Source organism: Lucilia sericata, unplaced genomic scaffold (assembly GCF_015586225.1).
Source record: "Lucilia sericata isolate MDLA Ls3-8-SP2 unplaced genomic scaffold, ASM1558622v1 Contig006898F_arrow, whole genome shotgun sequence".
NCBI classification, from domain to species: domain Eukaryota; kingdom Metazoa; phylum Arthropoda; class Insecta; order Diptera; family Calliphoridae; genus Lucilia; species Lucilia sericata.
The window spans coordinates 1-16,553 of record NW_023997841.1 but is presented as its reverse complement, the minus strand read 5'-3'; the positions used below and the strand labels follow the sequence as shown (position 1 = coordinate 16,553).

Sequence of the window (16,553 nt, the reverse complement as noted above, 5' to 3'; positions counted from 1 at the left end):
GTCTACAGTCTAGTCATTAGTCGAGTCTATAGTCGAGTCTGTAGTCTAGTCTATAGTCTAGTCTTTAGATAGTCTAATTTATAGCCTAGATTATAGTCTAAAGTCTAGTCTATAGTCTAGTCTATAGTCCTAGTCTATAGTGTAGTCTATAGTGTAGTCTAGTCTATAGTCTAGTCTATAGTCTAGTCTATAGTCTAGTCTATAGTCTAATCTATAGTCTAGTCTATAGTCAAGTCTACAGTCTAGTCTATAGTCTAGACTATAGTCTATTCTATAGTCTAGTCTATAGTCTAGTCTATAGTCTAGTCTATAGTCTAGTCTATAGTATAGTCTATAGTCTAGTCTGGTCTAGTTTAGTCTAGTCTATACTCTATAGTCTATATTCTTTAGTCTAGTCTATAGTCTAGTCTATAATCTGGTCTATAGTCTAGTCTATAGTCTTGTCTATAGTCTTGTCTGTAGTCTGGTCTATAGTCTAGTCTATAGTCTAGTCTATAGTCTAGTCTATAGTATAGTCTATAGTATAGTCTATAGTCTAGTCTATTGTCTAGTCTGTAGTAGTCTAGTCTAGTCTATAGTCTAGTCTATAGTCTAGTCTATAGTCTAGTCTATAGTCTAGTCTATAGTCTAGTCTATAGTCTAGTCTATAGTCTAGTCTATAGTCTAGTCTATAGTCTAGTCTATAGTCTAGTCTATAGTCTAGTCTATAGTCTAGTCTATAGTCTAGTCTATAGTCTAGTCTATAGTCTAGTCTATAGTCTAGTCTATAGTCTAGTCTATAGTCTAGTCATAGTCTAGTCTATAGTCTAGTCTATAGTCTAGTCTATAGTCTAGTCTATAGTCTAGTCTATAGTCTAGTCTATAGTCTAGTCTATAGTCTAGTCTATAGTCTAGTCTATAGTCTAGTCTATAGTCTAGTCTATAGTCTAGTCTATAGTCTAGTCTATAGTCTAGTCTATAGTCTAGTCTATAGTCTAGTCTATAGTCTAGTCTATAGTCTAGTCTATAGTCTAGTCTATAGTCTAGTCTATAGTCTAGTCTATAGTCTAGTCTATAGTCTAGTCTATAGTCTAGTCTATAGTCTAGTCTATAGTCTAGTCTATAGTCTAGTCTATAGTCTAGTCTATAGTCTAGTCTATAGTCTAGTCTATAGTCTAGTCTATAGTCTAGTCTATAGTCTAGTCTATAGTCTAGTCTATAGTCTAGTCTATAGTCTAGTCTATAGTCTAGTCTATAGTCTAGTCTATAGTCTAGTCTATAGTGTAGTCTATAGTGTAGTCTATAGTGTAGTCTATAGTCTAGTCTATAGTCTAGTCTATAGTCTAGTCTATAGTCTAGTCTATAGTCTAGTCTATAGTCTAGTCTATTATCTAGTCTATAGTCTAGTCTATAGTCTAGTCTATTATCTAGTCTATAGTCTAGTCTATAGTCTAGTCTATAGTCTAGTCTATAGTCTAGTCTATAGTCTAGTCTTTAGTCTAGTCTATAGTCTAGTCTATAGTCTAGTCTATAGTCTAGTCTATAGTCTAGTCTATAGTCTAGTCTATAGTGTAGTCTATAGGCTAGTCTATAGTCTAGTCTATAGTCTAGTCTATAGTCTAGTCTATAGTCTAGTCTATAGTCTAGTCTATAGTCTAGTCTTTAGTCTAGTCTATAGTCTAGTCTATAGTCTAGTCTATAGTCTAGTCTATAGTCTAGTCTATAGTCTAGTCTACAGTCTAGTCTATAGTCTAGTCTACAGTCTAGTCTATAGTCTAGTCTACAGTCTAGTCTATAGTCTAGTCTATAGTCTAGTCTATAGTCTAGTCTATAGTCTAGTGTATAGTCTAGTCTACAGTCTACTCTATAGCTTAGTTTATAGTCTAGTCTATAGTCTAGTCTGTAGTCTAGTCTATAGTCTAGTCTATAGTCTAGTCTAGACTATAGACTAGTCTAGTCTACAGTCTAGTCTATAGTCTAGTCTATAGTCTAGTCTATAGTCTAGTCTATAGTCTAGTGTATAGTCTAGTCTACAGTCTACTCTATAGCTTAGTTTATAGTCTAGTCTGTAGTCTAGTCTATAGTCTAGTCTATAGTCTAGTCTAGACTATAGACTAGTCTAGTCTATAGTCTAGTATATAGTTTAGTCTATAGTCTAGTCTATAGTCTTGTCTATAGTCTAGTATATAGTCTAGTCTATAGTCTAGTCTATAGTCTAGTCTATAGTCTAGTCTATAGTCTAGTCTATAGTCTAGTCTATAGTCTAGTCTATAGTCTAGTCTATAGTCTACTCTATAGTCTTGTCTATAGTCTAGTCTACAGTCTAGTCTATACTCTAGTCTATAGTCTAGTCTACAGTCTAGTCTACAGTCTAGTCTATAGCTTAGTTTATAGTCTGTAGTCTAGCCTATAGTCTAGTCTATAGTCTAATCTATAGTCTAGTTTATAGTCTACAGTCTAACGTCTAACTATAATCTAGTCTATAGTATAATCTATAGCCTATTCTATAGTGTAATCTTTAGTCTAGTCTATAGTCTATTTATAGTCTACAGTCTAGTCTAGTCTATAGTCTAGTCTATAGTCTAGTGTATAATCTAGTCTATAGTCTAGTCTACAGTGTAGTCTATAGTCTATTCTATAGTTTAGTCTATAGTCTAGTCATTAGTCGAGTCTATAGTCTAATCTATAGTCTAGGTTATAGTCTAGTCTATAGTCTAGTCTGTTGTCTAGTCTATTAATATCTTTTAGTTGGGTGCATAGTCTGGTCTATTGTCTAGTCTAGTCTATAGTCTAGTCTATAGTCTAATATATAGTCTAGTCTATAGTGCAATCTATAGTCTAGCTTATAGTATAGTGTAGTTTACAGGTAGTTAGACGTTAAATTAAATTAATGTCAGTTAAATATTCCAGTGCAGATGTGTATGTATTTATTAATATAAAACAGTTGTTTTTTTTTCCCAAATTAACAGGTAGTTTTCTTTATTACCTTTGCTAATAATTAAATCTTTTCAGCAAATAGGTAGTTCCATTTAAAAGCACTTAAAACACACAGAAAATTAGCAAGTTAGCAGCACTACAATTGAGATATAACAAAAAAGTAAGAAAAAATATGTTATTTTTAACAACACAAAACCGATGTTCTGTTTTGTTTGCTCTTTCGTTTTAGTTATCATGTGTGTAATTGTTGTGTGATATTGGGTTTGTACATGAATGTGTGCTATTCGTTATACTACTAAAAGTGTTAGGTTAGTTTTACGATAACCTTTAAAGGCAATGGATAAATTTCGTTTGATCGCTGAAATGCGCAAAAGACCGGTTTTGTGGAATTTTAAATATACGGCATACTACACTATGGATGAAATAGCGAAAAAATGGAAAGAGCTTGCGAAAAGTCTTGGTGATGATGGTAATTAAACAATATTTAGTTTTGAAATCAAATAGGTACCTTTGTACCTATTTACATGTACATAGTATATGTATCTGAATTTTTAATATTTCGTTATTTTTGTGCAGTTACTGTAGAAGATTGCAAAATAACATGGCAACGTTTACGCAATAATTATCGTAAGTGCAAATATCGTACACGTCAACGTATAGAGAGAGATAAACGAGACGGTAAATATCATCCTAAGAAGAATTACGGCTGCAAGTGGATTTATATGAAACCCATTGAATTTTTTTATACAAACTTGTCAACTGTAGAGCATCTAGATAGAGAGATTGAAAATAGAAGAAAAGTAGAAGATCGTATGATATTAAATTCTTCCAGAAATGATAATAACATATCATCCCACAGTAGTCTGGAAGACATTACTTACTATGAAATAAGTTTGTTAGACGATAATTCAGATGAAGAGGAGTTTTTGAATTGTCAGGAATTCTTTGAACGATATACTAAAAACAACCAAAGTCGTTTAAATAAGAATTCAACGCCCCAGCAAAAGCCTAGCTATGCCACAAATGAAGATATTCCAAAGCATAATTATTTTTTAAACGAAATGCCATCGAATAGTAGTGAACCGCAAAGTTCTTACTATCAAATACATTTTATAGAGGATACTGATGAAACGAAACCTATAATGAGTTCCAACAATTTAAATAGTCAGAAAAGTGAACAACTTGATCAGGTTATTGATATTAAAGGGGAACCGGTTCTTGATATCGAGGAGGATTCATATCCCTTTTTAGAGGGGAAAAGTCAAGAAGATGAATTTCTGTCAATGGAACCACAAAGCCAGACTTCAACACTTCAGCAAAATGAAGTTAAATCACTTGAACCTGAAAGTCTAGACAAAAATTCAACACCAAAGCAAAAAGATGAAAACTTATTAATAAAAGTGAATAAGAATGTTAGGCAACATTCCAGGTCCACAATACATGAAAATATTGCTGATTCAGATTATAATTTTTTGATCAGCTTTTTGTCACACATGAAAACTTTGAATACTTTGCAAAATTTACAATTTCGTGCTAAAATGTCTGATTTAATATTAAATTTTCTAACGATTGTTAAAGAATTTAAAACACCAGAATGTAAAAGAAAGGTATTGGAGATGGATATTAGTGATCCAGATTGTAATTTCTTAATTAGCTTTTGGCCTTTTATGAAATCGTTGACTCAATTGCAGAATTTACAATATCGTGCTAAGGTGACTCATTTAATTATTGATATTTTGTCTAAAGATAAAATGTTAAATTAGTATTGGTTTATTAAAAGTAACCAATTTATTATTTAGAACTAATATTAAGTTTTATCTTTAACTTATAATATTTACAACAATAATAAAGAATATATTTCAAAAATTGTTAAAATTTTAATATATTTTATTGCAAAATTAGAAGATAAGTTTATGAAGGAATGCACTCTTAATAGAGAATATAAACTTTGCAATATGTCGAAATCCTGAGATGAAGTTATACTTTTTAAAGGAGCCGTGCTGAATATCTATCCATCTATCTATCTATCTATCTATCTATCTATCTATCTATCTATCTATCTATCTATCTATCTATCTATCTATCTATCTATCTATCTATCTATCTATCTATCTATCTATCTATCTATCTATCTATCTATCTAATCTATCTATCTATCTATCTATCTATCTATCTATCTATCTATCTATCTATCTATCTATCTATCTATCTATCTATCTATCTATCTATCTATATATCTATCTATCTATCTATCTATCTATCTACCTATCTATCTATCTATCTATCTATCTATCTATCTATCTATCTATCTATCTATCTATCTATCTATCTATCTATCTATCTATCTATCTATCTATCTATCTATCTATTTATTTATCTATCTATCTATTTATCTATCTATTTATCTATATATCTATCTATCTATCTATCTATCTATCTATCTATCTATCTATCTATCTATCTATCTATCTATCTATCTATCTATCTATTTATCTATCTATCTATCTATCTATCTATCTATCTATCTATCTATCTATCTATCTATCTATCTATCTATCTATCTATTTACCTATCTATCTATCTATCTATCTCTCTATCTATCTATCTCTCTATCTATCTATCTATCTCTATCTATCTATCTATCTATCTATCTATCTATCTATCTATCTATCTATCTATCTATCTATCTATCTATCTATCTATCTATCTATCTATCTATCTATCTATCTATCTATCTATCTATCTATCTATCTATCTATCTATATATCTATCCATTTATATATCTATCTATCTATCTATCTATCTATCTATCTATCTATCTATCTATCTATCTATCTATCTATCTATCTATCTATCTATCTATCTATATCTATCTATCTATCTATCTATCTATCTATCTATCTATCTATCTATCTATCTATCTATCTATCTATCTATCTATCTATCTATCTATCTATCTATCTATCTATCTATCTATCTATCTATCTAGCTAACTATCTACCAATGAAAACATGCACATGTGTGTATGTTTTTGTTATTATAAGTTTAGTATACAGTTTATTTCTATGAAAATATCATTAACAGGTAGATTTCTGAACAAAACAAGCCACTCCAACGGTCATTTTTGCCTTTCCTATTATATTTAATCTACCTACTAAAAAAGCACCAAATACACAAAAAATTGCAACAAGTTAACAACACTAAAAATGAGAAATAACAAAAAAGATGAAAAAATGTGTTATTTTTAACAACACAAATTCAACCGATGTTCTGTTTTGTTCGTTCATTCGAGTTGTCTGTTATCATGTGTGTAATTGTTGTTATTGTGTTGGTACACGATTGTGCGCTGTTTGTTATATGCATGTGTATTAAACTAAAAGTGTTAGCTCAGTTTTGTTATAACCTTTGAAAGTGATGGACAAATTTCGTTTAATCGCTGAAGTACACAAAAGACCCATATTGTGGAATTTGCAGCTTACAGAGAGGCCGCTACATGAAATAGCTGATAACTGGAAAGAGATTGCGAAAAGTCTTGGTGATGATGGTAATTGAATAGAATATAGTTTCTAAACTAATTATAGGTATTCATACATAACGGCAATTTTAATATTTATATCCATTTTTTAACAGTTACTGCGGACGATTGCAAAGGTATATGGAAAGGTTTACGTGATGCTTATCGTGTAATTAAATATCGCAAACGAAGTCGTATGAAGAGAGATAAGCGATGCGGTAAATACGATCCTAACAAAGATTACAGCAGTAAGTGGGTGTATTCTGAACCCATGAAATTTTTAGATGGATATTCAAAGTGTTCAAGGGATAGCGATTCCGATCAGGGTACAAAATTGGTAACGGTGGAAAATAACAAACATGTTATTATTGAAAATCAGAGAGAACTAAGTAAAGATTGTATGAATTTGAATTCTCCCCTAAATGATGATAATATATCATCTCACAGTAGCCCTTCAAAAACTTTATCCAATGAAAAAGACCTGTTAGACGATTCTGATGAAGATGATTTATTAAAGCGTCTGAAATCCTGTGAACAATATACTCGAAGAGATGAAAATAAAGTCTCATATATTAGACAAAATCGAAAAGAAATTAAACGTAAATCACCTAGATGCCAAAGTCGTTTAAACAAAAGTTCAACGCCCCAGCAAAAGTCTAGTAATACAACAAATGAAAATTCTCTAAACCAGAATTGCCTAAATGAAAGTGATTTTATACCATCGTACAGTAAAAAACCGCAAAGTTCTTACTATCAAATAAATTTTATTGAAGAGACTGATGAGGAGGAAACAATAATGAGATCACAACATAACCAATATCCTACAGCTGACATAAAAGAAGAACCACCACTTGATATCGAGACGGTTTCGCATTCCTTGGTCGAGGAAGAAGAGAAAAGGCAAGACAATGAAGTTCAAACGCCTAAACCTCAAAGTCTGGATAGAAGTTCAACACTTAAACAAAATGAAGTTCATTCAGTTAAACCTCAAAGTCTAGCTAAAAATTCAAAGCGACAGCAAACGCGTAATTTGCATGGAAATACTCAAAAAGATGAAAATCTACCAATAACATTGAATGAAAATAATAATAGGCAACATTCCAGAACAACAGTTCAACAAGATGTTGGCGATCCAGATTGTAATTTTTTGATCAGCTTTTTGTCTCACATGAAATCATTAACCGCTCTACAAAATCTACAGTTTCGTGTTCAAATGTCTGATTTAATATTAAGTTTTCTAACGAATTCTTCTTCTGCTAATGAATCTAAAGCATCAGATGGTAATACAAAGATATCAGCGTTAGATATAAGCGATCCAGATTGTAATTTCTTAATGAGTTTTTGGCCCTATATGAAATTGTTGACTCATTTGCAGAATTTACAATATCGTGCCAAGATGTCCCATTTAATGATTGATATTTATTCTAAAAATGAAATCTCAAATGATATTTAAATGTAGTATATATTTTTAACAAATTACTACTTTGTAGTTAGTAACTAGTTTTAATTTTTCCATTAATTTATAATAGCTATAGTTAATACAACCATTTATTTTATTTTTTAAAAATAAACAATAAAAATACAAATTAATTAATATTCAAAATAGATTTTCAAGACTTTTAATTTGAAAATAAAGAAGGTATAAGTTCATGGATAATATAATATAACTATCTATCTAACTAACTAACTAACTAACTAACTAACTAACTAAAAATACAAATTAATTAATATTCAAAATAGATTTCAAGACTTTTAATTTGAAAATAAAGAAGGTATAAGTTCATGGATAATATAATATAACTATCTATCTATCTAACTAACTAACTAACTAACTAACTAACTAACTAACTAACTAACTAACTAACTAACTAACTAACTAACTAACTAACTAACTAACTAACTAACTAACTAACTAACTAACTAACTAACTAACTAACTAACTAACTAACTAACTAACTAACTAACTAACTAACTAACTAACTAACTAACTAACTAACTAACTAACTAACTAACTAACTAACTAACTAACTAACTAACTAACTAACTAACTAACTAACTAACTAACTAACTAACTAACTAACTAACTAACTAACTAACTAACTAACTAACTAACTAACTAACTAACTAACTAACTAACTAACTAACTAACTAACTAACTAACTAACTAACTAACTAACTAACTAACTAACTAACTAACTAACTAACTAACTAACTAACTAACTAACTAACTAACTAACTAACTAACTAACTAACTAACTAACTATCTATCTATCTATCTATCTATCTATCTATCTATCTATCTATCTATCTATCTATATATTTATCTATCTATCTATTTATCTATCTATCTATCTATCTATCTATCTATCTATCTATCTATCTATCTATCTATCTATCTATCTATCTATTTATCTATCTATCTATCTATCTATCTATCTATCTATCTATCTATCTATCTATCTATCTATCTATCTATCTATCTATCTATCTATCTATCTATCTATCTATCTATCTATCTATCTATCTATCTATCTATCTATCTATCTATCTATCTATCTATCTATCTATCTATCTATCTATCTATCTATCTATCTATCTATCTATCTATCTATCTATCTATCTATCTATCTATCTATCTATGTATCTATCTATCTATCTATCTATCTGTCATCAAGTTCTTCTTTTTAACAAAAAATTTGGTACAAAATCCAAGAAAAAGGTACAATATTCTATTGATATTATTTTTGGGATACATTTTGGAGACTGACTTCTGATGATAGGGACTATGTATGTACATATGCATAGTTCCTCGGGGAAATTTGTTAAATTTTTTCCCTATCTACCTAATACTTTAAAAGGTAAAATATGTATCACTAATATTGTACAAATTACCAACGAAATGCAGAATTAATTAAAAATTATTTAAAACAAAACTTTATTGCAAACTGTACCCGCTCTGCTGTTATTAGTTGAACAACAACAATTTAGCGAATAATAACAAAAAGAAATTCTCTATATTTAAAAAAAAAACACAAACAAGCCGTGTGAGATAGGGAGAAAACATGATTAGTTTCGTTAAGTTTTTTCTCAATGCTGCCAGCAAGTATTTGAATGTGTGTGTGTAAATTTATTCGTTATATTTCGTTGTCGCTTTGATTGTTTTTCGTCTTTTCGTCGTAGCAAATGCATGTTTGTGCTCGAAACATTGCTCAACGATAAGAGTTTAGTTGAGCGAAAAATTTCAAACGCAATGGATGTACATCGTTTAATCGCTGAAATACAAAATAGGCCGGCTTTGTGGGATGTGAGGCATGGGGATCATAAGGCCCGTCATTGTGTTAACAAATTATGGCAAGAAATTGCAGAGGAAGTAGGGGCAGATGGTGAGTACTTGTATGATTTATTATTATTAAAATTAGAGTTTCAAATGTTTTTGTTGTTCAAAAATTTATACTACATACATCCATAAATAAATACTTTTTCTTCTCTTTTGCCTTTTCATTTGCTGTGTGTGTGTGTCACTGTGCATGCCAAACAAACAAAATTGTATATTGTGCTAATTTTGTTTAACTTTAAAGTTGATCAATGCAAACGCAAGTGGAAAAATTTGCGCGATGCTTATCGTGCTGAAGTTAGACGTTCACAGCGTCGTATTGAAAGAGACAAATTAAGTGGTGACTATGATCCGAATACAAACTACAATAGCAAATGGGCCTACTTTCCCAGCATGAGTTTCATCAGTGACAATAGGCTCAATAGTTGTTATAATATTGAGCTTGAAAATAGCAGTTCAAATTCCAATGACAATAATCACGACGATATTGAACAACACCATTACAATGACAGCATGTATAATGACAATTTTCCCAATGTTTGTAATATTAAGCAAGAACCCTCACACAATGATATGGATCATAAACAACATAATTTGCATGATGGAATACGCCTAGTAGATGAAGGCGATGATGATACTGCCAATGATATGCTTTTTGAAGAATTTCAAAATATTGCCACTCCTCAAGCGGCTCGACGTTTATCGGCTACTCTATCTCTAAATCAATCACCCGAACAACATTTTCCTCAACCGCAAGAGAATCATAAGCCTAGCACTTCAACACCTCACAACTGTAAGTGTTCGCAACGCACTGAGGATCGAGTTCATTTCTTGGAAGATCTTGGCAAAGAGGAACAAAAACTTATGAAATCCACAAGACAAGATATAACTCGTGCCAATAAACTAGATCATGTTGGTGATTCGGATTATAACTTTTTGGCTAGTTTTCTGCCTCAAATGAAGAAAATGTCAGAGTTGCAGAATCTTCAATTTCGTGCTAAAATGTGTGAGATGGTATTGAATATTATGACACCAACGACAGCTGTTGTGGAGTACCGTAACGCCGGGGCGATGGAGCCGGAGGGATCACTTCAAAATACGGGCAATATGCAGCAAGATTCTATGAATACTTAAATTATTTTCTATAAAATTTATATCTTTAATGTTAATATAATTTCTTTACTATATAATTGATTTGCTTTAAGGTCTTTTATTTAAATTAGTTGGAAAATATATAGAATATATGTATAGAATAAAACGATTAATGAGCGTGATAGAGGGACTTTATATATAATATGAAGTTAGATCGGGAATTGGCATGAAATGCTTGACATCTTGGCTGAGTATAAGAAATTATGATGATACCTGGCTTTTTAGATCATCCTGATAATGAACGAGTCAATAGGGTCAAGCGAAGCCTATTTACCGGGCCAGATTCTTTATTTTGTCTAACTCATGTATTTGCTTGGGACATGCATTAAACCAGGATCAGTTTTTTCAACAGTGTTGAATATAATTTGGGGTAAGATAAAAACTGTAGGTAAACTCCGTAGATTATAAGATGAAATATCGGAATCGGACTAGGTTCTCTTAGTGCGCGATATAAACGATTCTCAGGAAGTTTTAAGCCAGGAATGTAAGATTAAAATTTAGTCAATAGGCTAGTATATAGTCTAGTCCATCAAGACTATTCCATAGGAAACTAAATAGACTACTAAAGAGAATAGCCAATAGACTTGTCAGTAGACTAGTCCATAGTCTAGTCCACAGACTAATAAATATAGTTCCTAGTTCCTTCACTAATCCATAAAAAGTAAATAGAATAGTCAATGGAATAGTAGTCTATTCCATGAACTATTGTATAGACTAGTCCATAGTTTAGTACATAATTTAGTCTATAGACTAGTCAATGGACTAGTACATACTGTAGTCCGTCGATAAGCAATAAAATAGGCCCTAGACTTGTATATAGTCTAGTTCACTGACTTGTCCGTAGACTAGTCCATGCAATAGTCCACAGTCTAATAAATAGACTAATTGACAGAAAAGTCAATAGACAAGTCTGTAGTCTGGTTAATAGACTGATCTACAGTCCAGTCAATAGACCATAGAATATAAAATAGACTACTAAATAGAAAAGTCAATAGACTAGTCCATAGTCTAGTCCACAGACTAATAAATAGAGTAGTTCATGGATAAGTAAATAGACTAGTCTATGGAGAAGCCATGTACTATATTATATTTAGAGTAGTCTATAGTATAATACATAGTATAAACTATAGACTAGCCTATAGGCTAGTACATGTTATACCCAGTTTAATAGTTCATAGTCTAGTCCGTAAACTAGACAATAGAATATTAATTAATTCACTAATAGTATAGTCAATAGACTAGTCCATTGTCTAGTCAATAGAATAGTATAAAATTGTTCATAGACTAAGAATGGGCATTCATCCTCTGAGAGGCGATATCATGACGTATATATATTATAAACGGCACACATTTCTCGAATTTCCGGCAATTATCTTTTCGGTGAAATTTCGGGAATTTTATTAAAAGATTTTTTCATAAGGTTACAAGAAAATGTCAAATAAATATTGTATAAATTTGGATTTAGAAAGATTCTTTATGTGTCAAAGTATACCAAATAGATCCACCGATAGCCTAAGTCGACTAACTTATACAACGCTTAAAAAAGTTTTGATTTGTATATAATTCTTTCAATAAAACTTATTATTTTAACACTTTATGTTAGATAATATTTTGAATCCCTAAATATTTAAACAAGTCCTAGCTAATCCAATTATAAGCTTCTCTAGAGCTGTAAAAACAAATATTATAAGCAAAAGAGATTTTTTGTCGGCTTTTCAGAAGATTATACTAGAGAATTATAGATCAAAACATTTGCAAACTATAAATAACAAACTCATTATCCAAACTAATGAATTGAAATTCCTTAAGGGGAAAACCCTTTTTTCCCAAAACCGAAATGACACATGCTCATAAACAAATATTGATTGAAATTCCTCAAAAGTCATGAAAACAAGAAAACAAAACAACAAGTGTTTGCACGATCGACACGAGAAAAACTCCCAGAATATCTTTGTTTTTTTTCTAAAAGGAAATAGTATGTAGATAATTCTTTTCTATTAAAATTAATAGAGTTTCTTTCTAAATATTACGGATGGTTCATTGGTTGGTTGGTTGGTTTAACAAAGCGACAGTGTGCACATTAACTAAATTATGTGAATTTTAACACCTGAACGTTAAAGAATGCAGAATGCTGCAGCAGCAGCAAAAGAATTACAATAAAGATGCATGTGGCATGTTGCACTTGTGCAAATACACAAACACACACTCACATACATGAACAAAAGAGGTGGATTTTTAAAAGGTGAACATCATCATTATCGTGTTAAAGATGATTAAGAAAACTCTAAACAATGTGTTAAAGTGATGTTAAATTTGCATTTAACCCACAAAAAAAATGGCAAAGATCCCAAGAGAACATATGAACGGGAATAAAGAAACCAATAATACCAACAACTTATGTGGATATATCTATTATATTTTATTAAATCTTGTCTTTATACTATCATAATACTGATGATGGTAACTTAGGTAGAACGACGACAACGCGTCGTCTTCAACTTGACTGAATGACTGCCGTGTTAGTCAGGCAGCTTAGACACGAAAGATATGAATATAATGATGGTATGATGGGTTGGGAATTTATAGGAATTTAACATGGCATTAAAGAAACGGCAACAACAACACGAATAAAACAAAGTTCAGTTATGGTTGACTAAAGGTATGCGAAACATTATTAACACTTTTATGGTTATTTAATGATTTTTTTCATTATATTATCTTCTATTCTTTTAGTGGCATGTAAATACTAAAGTAGTCTTTGGTAAAGTGCAAAGTTGCCGACAACACTGGGAAAAATAATTAAGTACAAATAATGTCTAATCTATAGTCAAGCATATAATCTAGTCTACAGTCTAGTCAATAGACTCGTCTATAATCTAGTCAATAGACTAGTCTATAATCTAGTTTACAGTCTAGTCTATAGACTAGTCTATAATCTAGTCTACAGTCTAGTCTATAGTTTAGTCTAAAGCTTAGTCTATAGTCTAGTCATTAGTATAGTCTATAGTCTAGTCTATAGTCTAGTCTATAGTCAAGTCTATAGTCTAGTATACAGTCTAGTCTATAGTCTAGTCTATAGTCTAGTCTACAGTCTAGTCTATAGTCTAGTCTATAGTCTAGTCTATAGTCTAGTCTATAGTCTAGTCTATAGTCTAGTCTATAGTCTAGACTATAGTCTAGTCTATAGTCTAGTCTATAGTCTAGTCTATAGTCTAGTCTATAGTCTAGTCTATAGTCTAGTCTATAGTCTAGTCTATAGTCTAGTCTATAGTCTAGTCTATAGTCTAGTCTAGTCTATAGTCTAGTCTATAGTCTAGTCTATAGTCTAGTCTATAGTCTAGTCTATAGTCTAGTCTATAGTCTAGTCTATAGTCTAGTCTATAGTCTAGTCTATAGTCTAGTCTATAGTCTAGTCTATAGTCTAGTCTATAGTCTAGTCTATAGTCTAGTCTATAGTCTAGTCTATAGTCTAGTCTATAGTCTAGTCTATAGTCTAGTCTATAGTCGTCTATAGTCTAGTCTATAGTCTAGTCTATAGTCTAGTCTATAGTCTAGTCTATAGTCTAGTCTATAGTCTAGTCTATAGTCTAGTCTATAGTCTAGTCTATAGTCTAGTCTATAGTCTAGTCTATAGTCTAGTCTATAGTCTAGTCTATAGTCTAGTCTATAGTCTAGTCTATAGTCTAGTCTATAGTCTAGTCTATAGTCTAGTCTATAGTCTAGTCTATAGTCTAGTCTATAGTCTAGTCTATAGTCTAGTCTATCTAGTCTATAGTCTAGTCTATAGTCTAGTCTATAGTCTAGTCTATAGTCTAGTCTATAGTCTAGTCTATAGTCTAGTCTATAGTCTAGTCTATAGTCTAGTCTATAGTCTAGTCTATAGTCTAGTCTATAGCTAGTCTATAGTCTAGTCTATAGTCTAGTCTATAGTCTAGTCTATAGTCTATAGTCTAGTAGTCTAGTCTATAGTCTAGTCTATAGTCTATAGTCTATAGTCTAGTCTATAGTCTAGTCTATAGTCTAGTCTATAGTCTAGTCTATAGTCTAGTCTATAGTCTAGTCTATAGTCTGTCTATAGTCTAGTCTATAGTCTAGTCTATAGTCTAGTCTATAGTCTAGTCTATAGTCTAGTCTATAGTCTAGTCTCTAGTCTAGTCTATAGTCTAGTCTATAGTCTAGTCTATAGTCTAGTCTATAGTCTAGTCTATAGTCTAGTCTAAAGTCTAGTCTAGTCTACTCTACAGTCTAGTCTAAAGTCTAGTCTATAGTCTAGTCTAAAGTCTAGTCTAAGTCTACTCTAAAGTCTAGTCTAAAGTCTAGTCTAATCTAGTCTAAAGTCTAGTCTATAGTCTAGTCTAAAGTCTGGTCTATAGTCTAGTCTGTAGTCTAGTCTATAGTCTAGTCTATAGTCTAGTCTGTAGTCTAGTCTATAGTCTAGTCTATAGTCTAGTCTATAGTCTAGTCTATAGTCTAGTCTATAGTCTAGTCTATAGTCTAGTCTATAGTCTAGTCTATAGTCTAGTCTATAGTCTAGTCTATAGTCTAGTCTATAGTCTAGTCTATAGTCTAGTCTATAGTCTAGTCTATAGTCTAGTCTATAGTCTAGTCTATAGTCTAGTCTATAGTCTAGTCTATAGTCTAGTCTATAGTCTAGTCTATAGTCTAGTCTAGTCTAGTCTATCTAGTCTATAGTCTAGTCTATAGTCTAGTCTATAGTCTAGTCTATAGTCTAGTCTATAGTCTAGTCTATAGTCTAGTCTATAGTCTAGTCTATAGTCTAGTCTATAGTCGTCTATAGTCTAGTCTATAGTCTAGTCTATAGTCTAGTCTATCTAGTCTATAGTCTAGTCTATAGTCTAGTCTATAGTCTAGTCTATAGTCTAGTCTATAGTCTAGTCTATAGTCTAGTCTATAGTCTAGTCTATAGTCTAGTCTATAGTCTAGTCTATAGTCTAGTCTATAGTCTAGTCTATAGTCTAGTCTATAGTCTAGTCTATAGTCTAGTCTATAGTCTAGTCTATAGTCTAGTCTATAGTCTAGTCTATAGTCTAGTCTATAGTCTAGTCTATAGTCTAGTCTATAGTCTAGTCTATAGTCTAGTCTATAGTCTAGTCTATAGTCTAGTATAGTCTAGTCTATAGTCTAGTCTATAGTCTAGTCTATAGTCTAGTCTATAGTCTATAGTCTAGTCTATAGTCTAGTCTATAGTCTAGTCTATAGTCTAGTCTATAGTCTAGTCTATAGTCTAGTCTAAAGTCTAGTCTAAAGTCTAGTCTAGTCTACTCTACAGTCTAGTCTAAGTCTAGTCTATAGTCTAGTCTAAAGTCTAGTCTAAAGTCTACTCTAAAGTCTAGTCTAAAGTCTAGTCTAAGTCTAGTCTAAAGTCTAGTCTATAGTCTAGTCTAAAGTCTAGTCTATAGTCTGGTCTATAGTCTAGTCTGTAGTCTAGTCTATAGTCTAGTCTATAGTCTAGTCTGTAGTCTAGTCTATAGTCTAGTCTATAGTCTAGTCTATAGTCTAGTCTATAGTCTAGTCTATAGTCTAGTCTATAGTCTAGTCTATAGTCTAGTCTATAGTCTAGTCTATAGTCTAGTCTATAGTCTAGTCTATAGTCTAGTCTATAGTCTAGTCTATAGT

At 31.2% G+C, this 16,553-nt stretch overlaps 3 protein-coding genes across 3 annotated transcripts; all 3 read left to right on the top strand.

The window, feature by feature from the left end:
• The first annotated feature begins 3,252 nt into the window (after window positions 1–3,252).
• Window positions 3,253–4,679, top strand: LOC119615678. Its single transcript, XM_037971686.1, has 2 exons — window positions 3,253–3,385; window positions 3,493–4,679. Exons 1-2 carry the CDS (start codon window positions 3,253–3,255, stop codon window positions 4,677–4,679), a joined length of 1,320 nt encoding a protein of 439 aa, XP_037827614.1.
• Window positions 4,680–6,312: 1,633 nt separating this feature from the next.
• Window positions 6,313–7,964, top strand: LOC119615681 (putative uncharacterized protein DDB_G0287265). The gene is made up of 2 exons (XM_037971688.1): window positions 6,313–6,460; window positions 6,547–7,964. Exons 1-2 carry the CDS (start codon window positions 6,331–6,333, stop codon window positions 7,881–7,883), a joined length of 1,467 nt encoding a protein of 488 aa, XP_037827616.1. The 5' UTR covers window positions 6,313–6,330; the 3' UTR covers window positions 7,884–7,964.
• A 1,697-nt stretch (window positions 7,965–9,661) lies between these two features.
• Window positions 9,662–10,958, top strand: LOC119615680. The gene is made up of 2 exons (XM_037971687.1): window positions 9,662–9,813; window positions 10,009–10,958. Exons 1-2 carry the CDS (start codon window positions 9,681–9,683, stop codon window positions 10,896–10,898), a joined length of 1,023 nt encoding a protein of 340 aa, XP_037827615.1. The 5' UTR covers window positions 9,662–9,680; the 3' UTR covers window positions 10,899–10,958.
• The last annotated feature ends 5,595 nt before the right edge of the window (window positions 10,959–16,553 follow it).

Excerpts from the sequence above, each read along its gene's own strand:
- LOC119615678 (XM_037971686.1), top strand. The coding sequence starts at position 3,253 with ATGGATAAATTTCGTTTGATCGCTGAAATGCGCAAAAGACCGGTTTTG. Across the intron at positions 3,386-3,492 it reads GAAAAGTCTTGGTGATGATG|TTACTGTAGAAGATTGCAAA; the intron begins GTAATTAAACAA and ends ATTTTTGTGCAG.
- LOC119615681 (XM_037971688.1), top strand. The coding sequence starts at position 6,331 with ATGGACAAATTTCGTTTAATCGCTGAAGTACACAAAAGACCCATATTG. Across the intron at positions 6,461-6,546 it reads GAAAAGTCTTGGTGATGATG|TTACTGCGGACGATTGCAAA; the intron begins GTAATTGAATAG and ends ATTTTTTAACAG.
- LOC119615680 (XM_037971687.1), top strand. The coding sequence starts at position 9,681 with ATGGATGTACATCGTTTAATCGCTGAAATACAAAATAGGCCGGCTTTG. Across the intron at positions 9,814-10,008 it reads AGAGGAAGTAGGGGCAGATG|TTGATCAATGCAAACGCAAG; the intron begins GTGAGTACTTGT and ends TTAACTTTAAAG.